Source organism: Zalophus californianus, chromosome 7 (assembly GCF_009762305.2).
Source record: "Zalophus californianus isolate mZalCal1 chromosome 7, mZalCal1.pri.v2, whole genome shotgun sequence".
NCBI lineage: Eukaryota > Metazoa > Chordata > Mammalia > Carnivora > Otariidae > Zalophus > Zalophus californianus.
In genome coordinates, this window is record NC_045601.1 from 59,889,603 (window position 1) to 59,907,919 (window position 18,317).

The window sequence follows — 18,317 nt, forward strand, 5'->3', positions numbered from 1 at the left end:
CCGGCCGCTGGGACTCTTAATCTGGGGCTCATAAGGAGCCTTGGGGGTGTGTAAAGCGTCTGAAATGGTCAGTCATTTTGGCGGATCCTGGAGTTTACTCACAGCGTCAGATTCCGACCCCCAGAGGGGTTAAGAACCAGAGCTTTAGCTCAAATCCATGGTTCTCTTGTTTAATGAGAGGAAACTCGATTAGAATGCAGGTTCCAGGGCCCCACTTCCCGATTTTGAGGAGTTAGGATTGGCAGGTGTTGCCAAGCCTCTGTATTTTTACAAGCTCCCAAGCGAGTTCCGTGTGGCAGGACAGTCATTCCCTTGAGACGCTGGAACACCAATAAATTTGGACACCTCAGTGCGGGGGCGTGGCCCACACGGCCTTTGTGGCCCTGAGGGAGTCTCAAAATGTTTCAGTCTCTTCCCCACCTTTTTGGGAATGTTTCCTGGCTGTGGCTGAGTCTTCCCGCCCCCCTTCACCCTTCACTGCAGGTCATTCACTGCAGCGGCTACCTGAAGATCCGCCAGTACAGCCTGGACATGTCCCCCTTCGATGGCTGCTACCAGAACGTGGGCCTGGTAGCCGTGGGCCACTCACTGCCTCCCAGCGCCGTCACGGAGATCAAGCTGCACAGCAACATGTTCATGTTCCGCGCCAGCCTGGACATGAAGCTCATATTCCTGGACTCCAGGTGGGTGGCTCAGGCGGGAAAGGATACACGAGCGGGAGGGCGGCCCTGCTTAGTAGCTGAGAGCTCTTCCTTGACCTTCGGAGCCCATTTTGCAGATGAGGCGACTCACCGGGCTATGCGAAGTGGGGGCGGCCACCAGGTCTGAGAAGGCTGTCTGGGGTGGGGGTGGGGGGCATCCCGGCACCCTGAGCTCATGCCGCGAGGATTGCTCTCCTCAGAGTAGCGGAGCTGACGGGGTACGAACCTCAGGACCTAATTGAGAAGACCCTGTACCACCACGTGCACGGCTGCGACACCTTCCACCTGCGCTGCGCCCACCACCTGCGTAAGGCGCCACTCTTCCCGGCATCGGACTAACCCCAGCGCGTCCCGGGGAGGGGAGAGGGCGTGATTTAAGTCCACAGTAAGCGGATGGGTGGAAGCCCTGGTAGCCAGGGGCGGGTGGTGCGAGGCCCTTGCCAGCGAGCGGTCGCTCCAACGCTGAGCCCCACCTTGTTTCTCTAATATCCGCGGGAAGAGTTTCTGAGTTTCTGGGTAAATTCCCTCAGGAGGGGTTTTACGCTTCCCTCTCCTGCCCTCTGCAAACCTCACTGAAGACCTGAATAAAAACTGAGGCTAGGCCACTTGGCTCACGTGCACTGACCTGCTTCGGCTTTTGATAGAGCTTTGCTTTGAACTTAATCTCCAGGAACAGGGACCATGAGCCTCGGAGTTCAGCTGCCCAGACACTACCTCCCTTAGTTAGAAAGTTGAACGGGGGAATCCCCCTATTTTAAGCGTCCTCCACCCCTTTGCCAATCTCAAGGGACTGGAGGACTCAATGCAAAGTGACAGGACAATCAATTCCTTTGGGAATGTACGGGTTGTCTCTCCCTCCTGCCTGGGCACAGTTATCAGGGCCCATAGGGACCTGCACTCCCACCGCCAGGGTTTGCATTTGAGCGGGCTCCTTCACCCCCAGCTGCCTCCTGTCTCTCCATCAGTGCTCGTGAAGGGGCAGGTGACCACCAAGTACTACAGGTTCCTGGCGAAGCACGGTGGCTGGGTATGGGTGCAGAGCTATGCGACCATCGTCCACAACAGCCGCTCGTCCAGACCACACTGTATCGTCAGCGTCAACTATGTCCTCACGTGAGTGCAAGTCTGGAACCCTTCGCCCACTCCAGGCAACCCTGGTCTCCAAGGGGGTACGGGTGGTGGGCACTGAGGGTTAGAGGAGGCTGGGGTCCAGTGGGACGCAGGTTCTGACCCCGAAAGCAGGCTGTGCTGGGAGACGGCAGCTTGAGCGCTTTCATCTTTACGAAGAAGATTCCTTCGTTATTTTCTAGGGAAAGACTTGGTAGTTTTCCCCTCCAGTCTATATTTGCTTTCTGCTCTCTCTCTCTTTTAACCTTTTAAGCGAACTCTGCATTAAATAAAACTTAATGCGGCAGAAAGAAAAGAGAGAGAGGAAAGCGTCCGACGTACGGAGCCATTTATGGTTAACAAACAGGACATCTGTTTCACTTTTTCAAATCTGGGTTTGAAGTTCTTAATTTTAACCAGTCACTCCAATCAAAGTTAAGAGTTCTGAGAGAGTGATTCTTACGCTGAACCACAAAGGGGGTTTAAGTGCCCAGGAAGGTCTGAGTTTAACCTCCAGGAAGCAAAGGGACCCGAGCTAATACTGCAAGTCTTGGCCGGTGCCCAGGCCCCGCACGTTGTGTGACCGCATCACGAGGTGAAGAGCCGGCCTCGCGGTGCCACCTACGGGCACAAATGGCTGGACAGACGCGGTGGCGGCATTTGAGTCTTATTCTTTCTAGAAACAATAATCGTTTCTGGTCCGCGGTGTGGCCCTGCAGGCTGATCACGTGGTATGGTGTGCGGCTGCTGAAGAAAGCGCCTTCTGTATAATGTTTGTGAAGTCGAATTGCTCAGATTGGAATCCTTTATGAAGAGCCCTTTTGTGTGCACAGTTGCCGAGTTTTTTTGGTAGTCACTGAAATTTTTGTGATTTTAGGGGACCTCAGGAGTTTACTTTGGAAGCATTGACACACCTGGCACTTAGTAGAAATGCTATTTTCACATTAGGATATTGGTTAAGGGGTACTATTTGGAATCAGACTATACTACAGGCCATGAGGACTAGATTCATTCCATGTTGTTTTAAATTGCCGAATTAAAAATGTAGTACTTGAAAATATTGTGCTTGGCAATAGACTGTTTACTCTGTGTCCTGTTTAATAAGAAAATTTAATTCAATAGACTTGAGAAATGAATTTGGTGTAAATGAGGATTCAGTATTCAAGAATAATAGCTGGTTATTAAGAAGAATCTTTTTATTCCTTTCATTTAATAAATGGTACTAAAATAAATACTATTAGGTTTTTGTAATAGCAAGAAAGCTGTGGATTTTAATACAGAGCAGAAAACATACCAATATTTTGGGTATCATGAAACAAAACCATCTATTTTATGAAAGCAATTTTTTATATTATTAAAATAAACATAAGAGAAAATGGCAAAACATAATTCATAAAATAAGCCACTCTGTGAAGCAGAAGTATTAAGGAGTGAAAAATTATGTCTGCTTACCATGGAAAGGAAATGGACATTCTTTAAGAAGGTGCTTTGTATGTCTGAGACATCACAAGCATTATACATACACTCTGTTCTCTGGTGGGTGCCTGTGGTTTGTAATCATTTTTTATCAAACAGCAGGGTATATAGTCACACAGACCCATATAAATGATCAGAATGCAAGTTAGACCTCCCAATGGGTAAGCTTAATTTATGTTTGGAGTCATTTTGAAATATTCTGTTTTGTTTTCCAGTGGATAAGTGTACTTCCTTTCTTCTTTTAACTCTGTCATTCTTCACTTCACACACTTCTCCAGAGCTGCAGGATTAGGCTACCAACTTTACATCAGATTAAAAAGATGTAATGAGGATAAATGATTTACAGAAGGAAAAAGAGCATGGCTCATATTTTTCTAAACGTTTTCTACCTCTGAATGAAAATAGAAATAAACACACAGAAGCACACAAGATGAAAAGCTGAAATTGATTACCCTTTTATGAGTCTCAACTCCAATTCTTTGTATAAAAATGCTTAGGACAATTTTTATAGCTGCAAATGTGGAAGATGAAATGTCATCAAGTGGCTCTGTGTGTGTTGACAGGATTTTCATAATGAACAGGTTGCAGTTTGTTTGATGTGTATATCACACATCTGGCTGGAAGTTACTAATTTACATTGTCTTAGCAAATTAAATAGATGGCTATTGATTCTCTCTATGGTAGCAGTGAACTACCACATACATTTGTTTTCAAGGCTAGTTCTCTATGAAGCCTGAGAATGATAAGTGAATTCTTTCCAAATATGCCACCTCAAACAATGTACTTAAAACAACAAGCCCCCCAAATAATTTGACAGGCCGGATGTTTTCCCAATTTAGACATGTTAATAGCATACATTTTGAAGGGATTGTCATATCATGAAAGTAGAGAGAATTTTAAATAAGCATTGGTTAAATGAAGGTTCACACCTTCATATTGATGGAAACTACATTCATAAGAGACTCATTTTTCAAATTTCCTGTTGGCCAATTTATTGTTGAAGTTAATATATGCCTAGAAATACCCGTCATTATTATCTGACAAAAGTGATGACGAATAGAAATATTGAGTAACCTTGTTCTAATAAGCAGCTGCAACTGCGAATATAGGAATTTTAGAGGCAGGGGGTAACTGCCTTTGTATGACCATCACACAAAATGTTGGTGTTCTGAAAATCTAGAGAGAAGGAGAGTACACTATGATTAGATTTTAAAAATTCTCTTAGTTTTTCTCTGGGTGCTTGAGGGTCCCTAAAGCTAATACAGCTCTTCATTAAAACTCAAAAACAAAAACAAAACAAAAAACTCCTTTCAAACCAAAAGACAGATCAGTTCATGATTTTCTGTAAGACACACATATCCTGTTAGCTTTATGTTCCACCTTAAAAAAAAATCACTCTTATAGGTCTTGAGTGCCCACAGGTTTTGGAATAAGTGTTAAGTATGACAAGCCACACTCCCTGATTATTTCCAGGAGGATAGATGAATGGAGGTAGTATCTAGTAACAGTGAATATTGGGGAAAGTCCAGACAAGTATGGAGAGTACAAGGAATTCTGTATGAAAACTGAGTAGTTTTCCTGAATTCATATTTCCTTGAGTTTGTTTAATTAGTAGTATTAATTATTCATTGCCAGTTCAGAGGGAAAACATTAGTGCTCAATGTGAAGAAAATTGAAAATGTGGAACACCCAATAAACTACGAAAAGTAATTTCTAGAAAAATGAAGAAGAGTCTTGATTCTTTTTATGTTTTTAAACTTCATATGTTATAAAAATAAAACTTTTAAAATCTACTTTTAAGGATAAACCAATGAAGTGTAAAAATCCCATTTTAAAATATTTAAGAACAATACTTTTCCAAACATACAGAAAAGTTGACGGACTAGTACAATGAATACCCATACACACATCATCCATAATATAAGCCATTTTTGTTTTATTCCTGTTTCTACCTATATGTATGTTTATTTGTATGTGCATTTTTCTCCACTGAATTATTTCAAAGTAAGCTACAGACATCATGATTCTTCATCCTAAATAACATTCTCCTGCATAGCCACTGTGCCATTTATGATGGCACATTTAAAGGGTTCAAAATCACTGTGTGTAGAAGGTTGCAAAAATATACATGAGATCTAGTTTACTGACGCCATTAAAAACAGTCTGTCACTGACATTCATCAAGTACTCACTGATACATGACCTCAGTCGATTGATTGATAGATGATATTTTGCGAGGGGACTTCTGTGGGACATAGTTGTAAAACCTAGTGTATTTTAAATTAGACTTCTAGTAAGAATTGTTAAGTTAATAAAAGTCTGGCATTTTTTTCTGGAAAGTAAAATAGATTTTGAGAGTGATTTTGGTAACTTTGGAATCAGACAGATTTAATACTTTCAACCATTTTTGTTCATAAAGAAGGCTTCTCTGCTTATATCCTAAGTTTAGGATAGAACATTGTTTTAGTGGAAAATCTCACATACTGTTTTAGAGTGATTCACTGAACACATAAAAGGACTTTTCTATGATAAAATTTCTATTTCAGTGTTTCAAAAAGCAGAACAAATAGACAACACTAATGATTTACATTAGTGGTCTATGCAACACTATCTACTAAATAACCCTTTGCATTTGTAGAAAAGTTTGGGCAAAATGCCAAAGGAGACATACTTCCTTCATGTAAAAGAAAACAAAAAAAGGTCTCTATATTGTAATTATTGCAGGTCCAATATCTTTGCTTTTCTTTTTATAAAACCGCTATAGTTCCCACATTTAAAAAGGGTCTTTAAGTGTTAACATATTCTGTGAGTTTAAAGCCTTATGAATTCTTATCGCAAAGCAGGAAATGTTAAAATATGCTCATGTTAGTTTGCTCTTTCAAGTGTATTAATAGTGCTGAGTTAATTTGGGCGTTTAAATTAAAAATTATCTTTTTATTAATGTAAAGCCCCAGTGATATTATTGTTTTTACTACTAGGAAATTTTAGAAAATGCTTTTTAAAAACTTGACCAATAATATATATAGTTATAGAAATAGATTTTATTTTTCTGGCTAGCAAAACCATTTTTAATATTATAAATAATGTCAAATGAAGTGCCTTTTGACTTAGCAAGCTATAGCAAAATATACTCTCATGCCTTGGATCTGTGGAGCACTTGTTGCATAGAATTAATTTTTTGATCATTAAAAATAATAATCATGCACTAATGTATGCCCATAAATTAGATTTGAACCTTAATTGTGTTTAATCTTTATTATAATAATATTGAACATCAAAGCCCCAGTTGTCCTTTTCAAATGATCTTTTAAGTAACTGAATGATTATAGAAATGAATTCAAGACACATTTGTATGAATCGTAATTTATAACAACTAAAACTATTAATAGTAATTAATAGTGATTTTATAACTACTAAAACACTTTATTAAAAGAAAGAGCTGGGGCATTTAGCCTGTTTTATAGTTCATACCAACAGTACTCACTTAAATAATGTTATCCTTCATATCCTTTTTACTTATTGTAATTTTTTATCAAAATGATTGTATTTAGTTTTGAATTCATCATTTATGTTAAAATTTTGTATTATTATTACAAATGCTGAATGCACCATCATTACAAAAGCTGAATATTTCTTTCAAAGTGCTGTCACATTCATTACATAGTTCCTTTGACAGCTCCGTATGAGGGTTAGGGCAGGGATTTTCTAGGTGAGGAAACTGACATCAGATATGCCGAGTAAGAGTAAGCGGGGAGGGGCGCCTGGGTGGCTCAGTTGTTAAGCATCTGCCTTCGGCTCAGGTCATGATCCCAGGGTCCTGAGATCAAGCCCCACATCAAGCCCCACATCAAGCCCCACATCGAGCCCCACATCAAGCCCCACTTCGGGCTCTCTGCTCAGCAGGAAGCTTCTCCCTCTCCCACTCCCCCTGCTTGTGTTCCTGCTCTCACTGTCTCTCTCTCTCTGTCAAATGAATAAATAAAATCTTAAAAAAAAAAAAAGTAAGCAGGGAAGCCAGGATTAAAGCCTGGGGTGTTGACTCCTACTGTATGCTAAGTTTCTCTATATGGAGGTGGTAATCAGGCGTGGTTGCGAGGGAGAAAATGTCTGGGAGAGAGGGATGGATTTAAATGGGTGAGGCCTGTGGTGTTCAGCCCACCCCAACTTCTGGAGAGACTTTCATCTGATCTCATGATGGAAAATTAAAAAGCTGTTTCTGTGTTGCTACTTCACGAATATGTACAGATATTGACAATTTCGTGGTTCAAATTTAGCAATGCTATCTTCTCAATAATATTCAATTAAGAATATATCTTTTACCCCCATAAGTCTCACTAAGGACATTTTCATTTTGTAAGAAAAAAATGTGGCCTTGCAAACATTTCAGTTTCTCACTGAGTTGCTTGCCTTTAGTTTACATAGATACATTATTGCTATTCCTAATTATTTCATTTCTGCAACCAGATTTAATATTTTATGTTTTTGTTAAACGTGTTAAAACAAATGTCAGTGGATTGGCAAGCTAAATCATCCTTTTCATCAGACGAGGCACAAATTACCTCCCATGGCAATGGGGTATTTCCTAGATGGTGTTCTGCTTTTGAGGGAGAATGGCAGGAGAGGTTGTCCCCTGGGGATTCTGTTGGTGGAGGGAGGCTAGGGATGGAGAGCCTCCCAACACACTCTGAGCAGGTGAGTCATCCTTGGCCCTTTGGCGATGCAACTCCTGGGCTGCTTCACTCTCCTCAGTCCTTTGTGGCCTCCGTTCCTTTCTTTGTTGTGGCCCTGACCTGGAGGACATTGAGTCACAGGACCTCTTCTTTAAAAGGATCCTATGTGGAGCCTACTTGGTATGTGCTAAATGACCAGCCTGACCACTCTTCTCTGGCTGTTGGGACAGAAAGGGTTCTGATCTTTGCACCTTATCATGGAAAAACATGATCATTTTTGAATGCTCAAAAACCATACCTTCCTGAAGGTAGGGATATACATGTTATTATGAATGGACAAATTCAAATGAAGTTTTACTTGAAATCCGGAAAAGTATCTTTTGACTTCATCTATTTGACTTCACTATTTGTGTTGTGAACACTGTTATGTTTGATTCAAGGTGTGTGTATGTGTGTGTGTGTTGGGGGGGTGGATTATGCATATCTTGATGATTTAGTAAAAGACTGCTACTTGTTTCCATGTATCCAGTGCTTTCCAGTCTGTTGTCTGTTCTCATGCCACATTGGTTTGTGGCATCTTTCCAGGTGAGCAGGTAGTGTTAGAAAATTCATCTGGGTTGAAGTGCTGGTGTCTATGCCTAAGTAGTCCAGCAAAAAGGATTGGCTGGAGTTTAGATGAAACCTGGAAATGCTTGAGTGCTTATCAGTAGAGGAATTTCATTCTTTCTTACCTGAAGGGGTAACTTGGCCACTTCCTTTCCCCTGCCTCAGGCATTCTGAGGTCTAGGGAGCTGGCTGGGGTGAGACAGGTGGTTCATGGTGATGGCAGGGCTAAGGGGGATGAGAAGAGAACTTACTTTTATAGGGCATTGACAACGTTTAGGGTCTGGCTGAGTCTGGGCCATCTGTTTACCATCTGTGACTTTTATTCTGGGAGGTTATATCGCAGTTGGATTGTGATTTTGTCTTTATAAAAACCCACAGTATCATTTGAAGCAACCTGCAAGGGAAAGGCATGGGCTTTGGTGTCAGATGGATCTGGTTTGAATATGCTTTACTGCATTATAACTATGAGACTTTGAGCACAGCCTCTGTTTGAGCCTCTGTTTCCCCATCTGTGCAATGGGGATATTTTTACCCACCTTTTAAGGATTGAGGAGGATTAAATGAGATAATGTATATACAGCACAGAATCTGGCAGAAAGGAGGTGCTCAAAATAACTGTTGTTATCAGCTCTTGCCAGTTATGTGATGTCAGCTGAAATAGTTTGAACAGAGAGGAGTAGTTCCCTTTTTAACTTGAATTGCTAAATCTTCAAATTCACAAATTTAAGTGTTTATCTTCCTTCCCCTCCCCAGTTCCTCAACACACACACATCTCCAAGTATTGTGCTCTTTGTGGGTGGTGGTTTCTCTAGTTTGATTAAGCTCACCCTGTTTTTCATTGCTGTCGTTGTGTGCTCTATGGGGAGCTGAGCTTTGTGCTTGGAGGGAAGGAAGCCAATATCTATTGAGCACCTTATTTGTCCCAGGCAAAGTGGAAGGTGCATTACATGGTGCTTTGCAGGGAAAAAGAGGGATCTAGGAAACCAAGCTTTTATCACATTTCTCAAGTTAATTTGGTTGGAGCCAATGTTTTGTCAACTTTACCAATGTCAGTAATTATAATTTAAAGTGAGTAAAACATGTAGTACTGGCATTTTTGATGGTGTCCAGTGGAACCCTTTGTATATTTCCCTTTACTCTGTATGGACTGGGTATGGCTAAATCAAGTGTTTCAGAGAGTATGGCAGAGTGCAATGATTTATTGCATGAGCACATGAAGCAGAGGTCTTGGTGTCTCTTGAGTAGTTTACAATTTAGTTTGAAAAGTAGAAGAGTTCCATTTAAATATTTAAGACTCAGATTAGCACAGTTTGAAATGATATGGCACACTTGGGCTATTTGTTGAGAGCAAAAATTCAGAGAAGCTTGAATGGTGGAGCTATTAGGGAAGAAGTAGAATGTCGGGGTGGAAGCAGAGGTAGGGTCTTTTGAGACGGAATGGTGACATACGCATATGCACATTTGTCTCATTGGTCTTTTTTCCATGAACATTATAGCACAATTAGTATTGCTCTTCAAATTAGATTCAGTGCCTGTCTCGTTCTTATCTGACCTGGTTTTCTTTCCTTCTCTCACCTTTTTACCCTGAACTTTTTTGTTGGAACTGAACATGCTTCATCAGGTTTGGTGATTATTTTCTCTAAGCCTCTTACCTTTCTCAAATTAGTACTGGTATATATCTTGAACATGTTCACCCAGCCTTAGTAACATATATATATAACATATATTTATATATATTAGCATCTGGTATATAGCATCTAGACCTAGAACACAGTTTTTTAAAAATATATTATTTATTTATTTGAGAGAGACAACACAAGTGGAGGCAGGGAGAGAGGGACAAGCAGACTTCTCCGGGGACCCTGACATGGGGCTCGATCCCAGGACCCTGAGATCATGATCTGAGCTGAAGGCAGATGCTTAACTGGCTGAGCCACCCAGGCACCCCAAGGACACAGTTTTTAAAGTTGTAAAGGATGTCAGTATTCTGAATGGAATGTAGAATCTTATTGAAATGAATACACAGTATTGCCACATGTATAATGGTTGTATTTTAAAAATTATTTGTAGAAAGCAATGTGAGGTAAACATTAGGACAATGAACATCAGCAGATTGGAGGAGAGGGAGGTGCAAAGAACCTGATTCTTTGGTTCCAGATTTGCAGGGCCAGCCAGAAGGCCTCCCCAGTGCTGTGTTTGACATCATAATCATAATGCTAGTAGAATATGATGCAGTCTAACCCCTAGGCTTTTTAGTTAGATGTTTCAACCCTGATAACCATTGGGATGCATTACAAGATACTTGCAAAACATATTATGAAATGAGATATCACTACTTTATTATGCAACATAGCATATTAGTTAAGAGCTTGGGTTATGGGTCTATTGCCTATTGGAATTCCAATGCTGCTATTGGCTATCTCTGTGACTGTGAGCAAATTGCTTACCTTGTTATTTTTTTTAACCTGTAAAATGTGGGTAGTAGTAATATCTATTTCATGGAGTTATTGTGAACATTAAATCAGGAAATGTGTGAGGTTCTTGGCCCTGTGCCCTACACAAAGTAACATTGAGTAAATGTGAATTATTAGGGTGGTTATTTCAGTGAAATTAAATAAAATAATTTTTGGCTTGCCAATAAATGCAAAATAAATGTCTCTGAGTCTTTGGGCTGAAGGAGGGAAAGCATGAGTCTTAGGAAGACAGAGCATTGCCCAAGAATGAGAAATCACCAATCATGCTGATCCATCTGGAATGGATTGTTAGATCCTACTTCAGATGATTAGGACTAGTGGGCCTTTAAGCATTCATAAATGTTTTCTTGAGCACCTATTATGTGTCAGGCACTGTGCCAAGTTCTGGGGATATCAAAATGAATGAGACAGTACCTGCTGGAAAAAGAAATAAGCACAAGTACAAGCTCTATCCCAGCGTGATTTCCCTATAGGCTCGCTGATGACAGATTCCTTCCTGGAGGGAAGCGCTTCCATCCACAATTAGAAGAAAGCCGAAAGTGCCTTGACACTCTTAAGGTCACCTGGGGAATAAGCTTGCAGGTGTGGTCATACTCCCCTTGGTTAGATGGCAGGGAGGGAGTGGAGCAAGGAGAGCAGCTGAGCCCCTGGGGAGGGCTGTGCATATGTGTGTGTGAGGGAGATCATGATGGGCTGCAGGGTAAGGGGTCCATCTTAAGTCTGACAAAAACACTGTTGCCCACGGTGGGTCCTGTGTATCTCATTATGTCAGCCAGAGAGAGCAGTTGTGTGTGCCAAGTTGATTTTTATCCTGTGGGAATGATACTGAGCTGCTTTTTGTTCTGCTTTGAATGGAGTATTTCGGTGTTTTGTAGGGTTGACTTCTAATAGGATTAGGAATCTTAGTGAGTTTTAAAATGAAGAATCACATGAGAATCAAAACAGTCTTTGCAGATTTATTATATTAAAAAAAGTTTCTAGGGATGCCTGAGTGGCTCAGTCGGTTAAGCGTCTGCCTTTGGCTCAGGTCATGATCCCAGGGTCCTGGGATCGAGTCCCGCATCAGGCTCCCTGCTCAGCGGGGAGCCTGCTTCTCCCTCTGCCTCTGCCTCTCTCTCTCTCTGTCTCTCATGAATAAATAAATAAAATCTTTAAAAAAAAGTTTCTAATGATTTTTAGGTCTTTGTAATATTTTTAACTTTTTTTTTTTTTTTTGTAAGGGGTCATTCCCAGGCATTGCTGCCCTGCCCTGGAAAGACTGTGGGATTGTCAGCTACAAGTGAGGGAGGGTAGAAAGGTGCTCTGTTTGTTGCCATACTTAGACAGTTCAGGGAATAAGAAGGACTTACATTTGAGGGGCTGCTACTTTGTTCCAGAGGCTCAGAGAAGCCAAGTAACTTAGCCAACACAACACACCTATTGAGTGGACATGCCAACCCAGGCACAGGACTCCAGGGCCCACCTGATTTCCTCTTTGGCATGCTGTCTTTAAGTTGGTAACATTGTACTAGGGTGAACCATATGTAATTGCCAGTTATGTACATTGAAGCAATCCAATATTGGCAATTTCATAGGATTCCACTTAATACTTGGGAAGTAATAGGACACTTTGAAGAGATTTTGCAAAAGTCTATGGATAGTTTACTAAAAGAGTTCAATACGGGGTCTCCACAAAGTGACCTAATAGCTTCACAGAAGTTTTGGTGCACTTAGAACCTAGTCAGCTGCCATGCAATGTGCTTAATCCCTGGGCCCAACCCCACCTCCCCTTTGCCAGTTTAGGCATCAACAGTTATGACATTCTCACAGAACAGCGATCCATCCCCACAGAACACTATTTTATTTGGAACATCTAATATTTTACCAGGATTCAAATGGGCATTGCTGTCTTTATTGGAAAGATATTTTCCCCTCTGATTGATTGTTAAATGGATAGAGACTGTGAAAGGATCTCTCTCTCTCTCTCTCTCGCTCTTTTTCCTGGGGATTTCTTGTTCAAACAGAATTTGTTGTATCCACATCAGTAAAACCATGCTAATATGGGCTGCTGGCCAGGCCGTGGAAATAGCCTCATTATACTGAACTGGATGTCATAATGGTACCCATTAAGGTGGGATTCTCTCTCTGTTTGTACTTTTAAACCCAAGTCCCTTGCCACTTTTTACATCTCTCTGAGAATAGCAACACTCTCTGGTAATGCAATCTGAGAATGTGCTGTCTCTTGCCCCCTCCTACTGAAAATCATTACAAAAATAGAATCCCTGCTTCTGAGCTTTTTTGGGGTTTACAGCGGTTTGCTGCTCCTTGGTCATTCATTTTACTCTCTGCCCTTGTGATGATTATAATGTGTTCTGGTGGCTGAAGTTAAGAACCCATGAGATTTACTTCTTTCAACACTCTCATTAATTGATATTGGTGTCCAAATGTACGACAGGAAAAGAGCAGCTTTTTTTTCTTTGAAATGAACCAAATGCAACACAAGGTTTTGCATTTTAAATTTTATAAGGCGTTCAGAGACTAAGACTGTTGAAAGTCATAGCATTTCTATTAGCTGTTGAAATCTTACTATAGTCCTGGCAAAGTGAAGCATTTGTTGTGCTGGATTTGGGTAATGGAACCCTGTAGGGTTCCAGCTCAGGAATGGTGGAAGGATGAAGCCCACAAGCAGAGGGCAGAGTGAGTGTCAATTTCATTCCTCCAATTAGAGCAGTTAAAGAAATAAAATGCAGGGTAGCATTTTATTGTGAGAGCTAATTGAAAATCAGGGGAAAATATTTAGATACGCTACATTATCATCTCTTTTCTATTTGTGTCTCTTCCCTGTTGACTCAGTAGGACCTTCATTATAAACAAATCTCTATCATTAGAATTAGCTTAATTTTTGTTGCTATAATTAAGAGGATGGTAAGAAGTGTTGTAGAATATAGTCCTTCCTTCTGCAAATGGGATGGTTCTTGCCTTCACTCAGCAAGTCTTTCCCCAGTGCCTAATGGGTGCCAGGGTCTGTAGGAGGGTTGTGGTGTGACCAACATGGACAACGTCCCTACCCTCATGGAGGGTAAATTTTAGTGGGAAGAAACAGATAGTACTTATAAACAAATAAATATGTCCTACAATATCATGAAATGAAAGGAAAAAATGAAGCAGGACAAAGAGTGGTCAGGGAAGACCTCTCTGAAGACTCTTGAATGAAAGGAGGGAGCCAGTCATGCTGAGACCCGTAAGAAGAGTATTCCCAGCAGTGGGAAGCAAATGCAAAAGCCCTGGGGTAGAAACAAACTAGGTAAGTAAGTCGATGAATGAGAAGGTCACTGTAGCTGGAGAAGAGAAAAGGAGGAGAAGGGCGTAAGAAGTTGATGCTAGAATGGGCAGGGTCAGACCATGCTGGGTCTTGAAGGCTTTGGGAAGTCACTGGATTTTTGAGCAGAGGCATGGCATAAACTAATTTAAGCTATGAAGAGGTCATCTGGCTGGTGTGGAAAATAGGCTTTGGGAAAGATGGAAGGTAGAGGCAGGGAGACTAGTTAGGAAATGATTGCCATTGCCTAGGCGAGGGAAGATGATGGCTTGAAAGAGGGAGGTAGGGATGGAGGGTCAGATTCAGGATATGTTGAAAGTAGACAAATAGGATTTGCAGATGGACTAGATAGAAGTTGTGAAAAAATGAGGAGTCAAGGTCAACATCTAAGTTTTTAGCCTGAGGGGCTTGGATGAATGGTGGGAAGGGGCAGATTTGTAGGCAGGGGCAACAGTCAAGTGTTGTGTGTGGGCATATTTAGTTTGAGATGCCTGTCATTCATTTAAGTGTTAGTAACAGGCAGGGAGTTGGATCTGGGTGTCATGGAGTGGGGAGGTCTGGCTGGAGATGGGGGGTCATCAATGTATAGGATTTAAAGCCAGCAAGAGTGCATGAGATCCCTGGAGAGTGAGTGGTAACTGAGATGCAGCCTGAAGACCAAGCCCTGTAGCTCTCCATGTTGTGGGATCTGCAGGAGCAGGCAGTGTCCCCAAGGAGGCTGAAAGGACATGAACAGGGATCGGGATGGGAATAGTCCGGTGAAATATGCAGTAAGGCTGGGCCCTGGGGAAAGTGTGAAGTTTGTCTTTGGAATGTCCCCTCCCTTTACAGTGGTTTTCCATCTTCTCTGTGGGACCCTTTCATCTGATTTCTTTAGTTTTCTTATCCCACATAACAACGGCTTCACTTTTCAAAATATGGTCCCCTGACTGGCAGCATCAGCACCATCCCCCCGCCCCAGGAGCTTGTTAAAAATGCAAATTGTAGGCTCCTCCCTAGACCTGCAAATAAGAAACTCTAAGGGGTGGGGCTCAGCAGGCTGAGTTTTAATAAACTCTTCAGGGGCTTCTGATGCATGATGTTTGAGAACCACTGCTCTAAAGAAAGTAGCTGATAAACTGAACCAAAGAAAAATAACAGATGAGACTTACTCTGTTAACCTTTTCTGAGCCATCTGTCTAAAGCCAAAGAAATAAATATCTAACAGTAGATTTTAAGCATAAACCAGTAGACCATTCTTGAGATATCTTTGTGGGGGCCCAGGAAACTTCTCAAGTCCTACAAGTCATAAATGCAGGCAGCTGCCTATTGTATCTCTGGCAATGAACTCTAGTAATAACTATATAGTCTGTGTAGTATTGTATAAGCTCTCTGACTCCAAATATAAAAGCAATGAAAATTTGGGCATTTTGGTGGACAATCCAAAATCTCTAGTGATGATGATTCAGAACTTATTTTGTTTAAACACTTACTTTGTTAAAAGTTGTTTATTTTTTAAGATTTATTTATTTAGGGGCGCCTGGGTGACTCAGTCTTTAAGTGTCTGCCTTCGGCTCAGGTCATGATCTCAGGGTCCTGGGATTGAGCCCCGCATCGGGCTCCCTGCTCCGCAGGAAGCCTGCTTCTCCCTCTCCCACTCCCCCTGCTTGTGTTCCCTCTCTCGCAGTGTCTTTCTGTCAAATAAATAAATAAAATCTTAAAAAAAAAAGATTTCTTTATTTATTTTTGAGACAGAAAGAGAGACAGAGAGAGAGAGCATGCACAAGAAGTGGGGAGGGGCAGAGGGACAGGGAGACAGAATCCTCAAGCAAACTCCCCGCTGAGTGGGAGCCCCTGGCAGGGCTCCTCCTGGGGCTGGACTTGGGACCCTGAGATCATGATCTGAGCTGAAATCAAAGAGTCAACTGCTCAACTGACTGAGCCACCCAGGTGTCCCTTTTTAAAGTTGTTTAAACACAACTTATCTACCAGGCAATTTAAAATGCCTCAACAGCAAGGCATATAATAATAATAATAATAATAATAATAATAATAATGATAATGGCAGAACATTTGTTGAATTGTGAATTTTTATTCATAAAATACACCTCAAATTTATTTTAGCCATTTAAATAATAGAGTTTAATGTATATTTAGTCAAGCATTACAGTAGTAAGGGTTTAGGGAGATTAGAAATAAATGAATCCAATTAAAGAACACGTCTGTGAGATTTGATATGTCATAGGTATGAATGAACTGTTTGCACAGCAACTGTAAAGAAACCGTTAATGATTAACTGTCTAGAAGAGGTTTAATCAAGAATAAATGCTATAGGACATATTTTAAAACATTTAAGTTAAACAAATGAAGATCTGTGCATTTGAAAACATCGCATCGTGCCATCATTTTTGCTGTGTCTTTTCCTGGTGAGTTCACAGCCTGAGGTTCTACTTTTCTATTATCTGCAGAAATGCCCGTGCCTTTGTGTTGTGTTGAAAAGGGCAGAGATTTCAAAGGTGCCATGAGGTTTAGCCTTGTGGGGTCTCTCCACAAACTGTGGGAGTTTTGGGACCCTCTGGTCTTGAGTTTAGAATGCAAATTTCCCAGTGTTGTGGGAAGATTATTTCTTTGTGATTACAAGTATTTTTTCTGTTCTAGGAGTTTGTGTGAAGTTGAAAATAGGAGGTGTGCTTTTTCAGCCTCTATGCCAGGGGATTATTTTTGGGGTTTAGGAAGAAGCTTTGTAAGAGTCAGAACTGGGTGAGAAAGCTATTCCTATGGAGAATAGAATCTCAACCAAATATAAGATGTTAGGTGATGGGTTCCCCATTATTTATCTATCTTGGGTATTGGCAAGTTCTGAAGGGAACATACATTTGAAAAACATCAGCTTAATAAAATGACAGCGAAGGTGAGGGGGATGGACTCAGAGTGTGGGGAAGTGAAAAAGGATGGAAAGACATGGAAAGCGGGGAGGGGGGGCAGAATAGCATGTATGCATTTTATTTGCTATTTGCCAACATTCTTAAAAGTAAGAAAAACTCCGTTGATATTAGTATCATTTTTTCTTTCTTTATATTTGGCCTTTATTTTTTCCCCTAGTAGAGGCCTAAATTAGCGGTCTTGATTATAGAAAAGGAGATTGGCTTTTTTAAACTTATGCCTTTGGTAAAAGAGGCAGCACATTTTCATTTAATTTGTTTGGATCTAACTTTTAAAGACCAATACCTTCCTAACTGCCCCCCATCCCCGGCCAGACTTTGAGAAAATAAGAAACAAAAGAGCTATAATATCAATAGAATTTGGAACTTAGATCTGTAGGATTTACAAATACACCTAAACTTTACTAGCTATAGATATAGAATGAATTTCTGAGCATAAAAAATTAAATTTTTCAGAACAAAAAATGTGGCCCCCAAAGTAAGGTTTACTCTATTTAAACAATGATAAATATGCCATCTATAACTCACAGGAAGCTGAACTGTTATAAGAAACTACATGGTAAGACTTTCTTTTTTTTCAATTATAAGTAATAATTTAAGTTATATTCTCCAACGAAGGAAACATAGAGTCATAGAGTTCACATGAAAGTCTTCAGAGACAGATAATTCTGTAAGGTAGGAAGGGTGGAAAATAGATCAGAAAGTAAGTGAAATGTATAGGCAGCAAGAGAGCATATGAACATTTGGACATTTTAAAATTATAAATGGTGTTCATGAGAAGTTGAGCCTATGGGAAAAGAAGTTTAGTGGTGTTGTCTCTTCCATAATTTAATATTATTCACAAAGAAGAAATCCTGGAAATACAAGGAAGAGAAATTGGGGAATCATTTCAATATCAGGTGGGAGTACCTGAAGTTTGCCTCAGTTAGAGTTTCTTTTTCACGAAATATTTTTGATTAGGAAAGTCATATATGTTTATTATAGAAAGAATTAAGATAATATAGAGAGGAATAAAGAGTCATAGTCACTGTTAACATTTTAATTTGTTGCTTCCCACTACATGTA

The 18,317-nt window shown here is 40.7% G+C and overlaps 1 protein-coding gene across 1 annotated transcript in view; it reads left to right on the forward strand.

Moving 5' to 3' along the window:
- Window positions 1-18,317, forward strand: part of SIM1 (SIM bHLH transcription factor 1) — a 65,448-nt gene that overhangs the window by 14,667 nt on the left and 32,464 nt on the right. Inside the window, exons 6-8 of the mRNA XM_027603194.1 lie at window positions 484-683; window positions 902-1,008; window positions 1,667-1,814. Of these exons, the coding sequence (XP_027458995.1) occupies window positions 484-683; window positions 902-1,008; window positions 1,667-1,814 (455 nt within the window). The remainder of the gene's footprint in view (window positions 1-483; window positions 684-901; window positions 1,009-1,666; window positions 1,815-18,317) is intronic.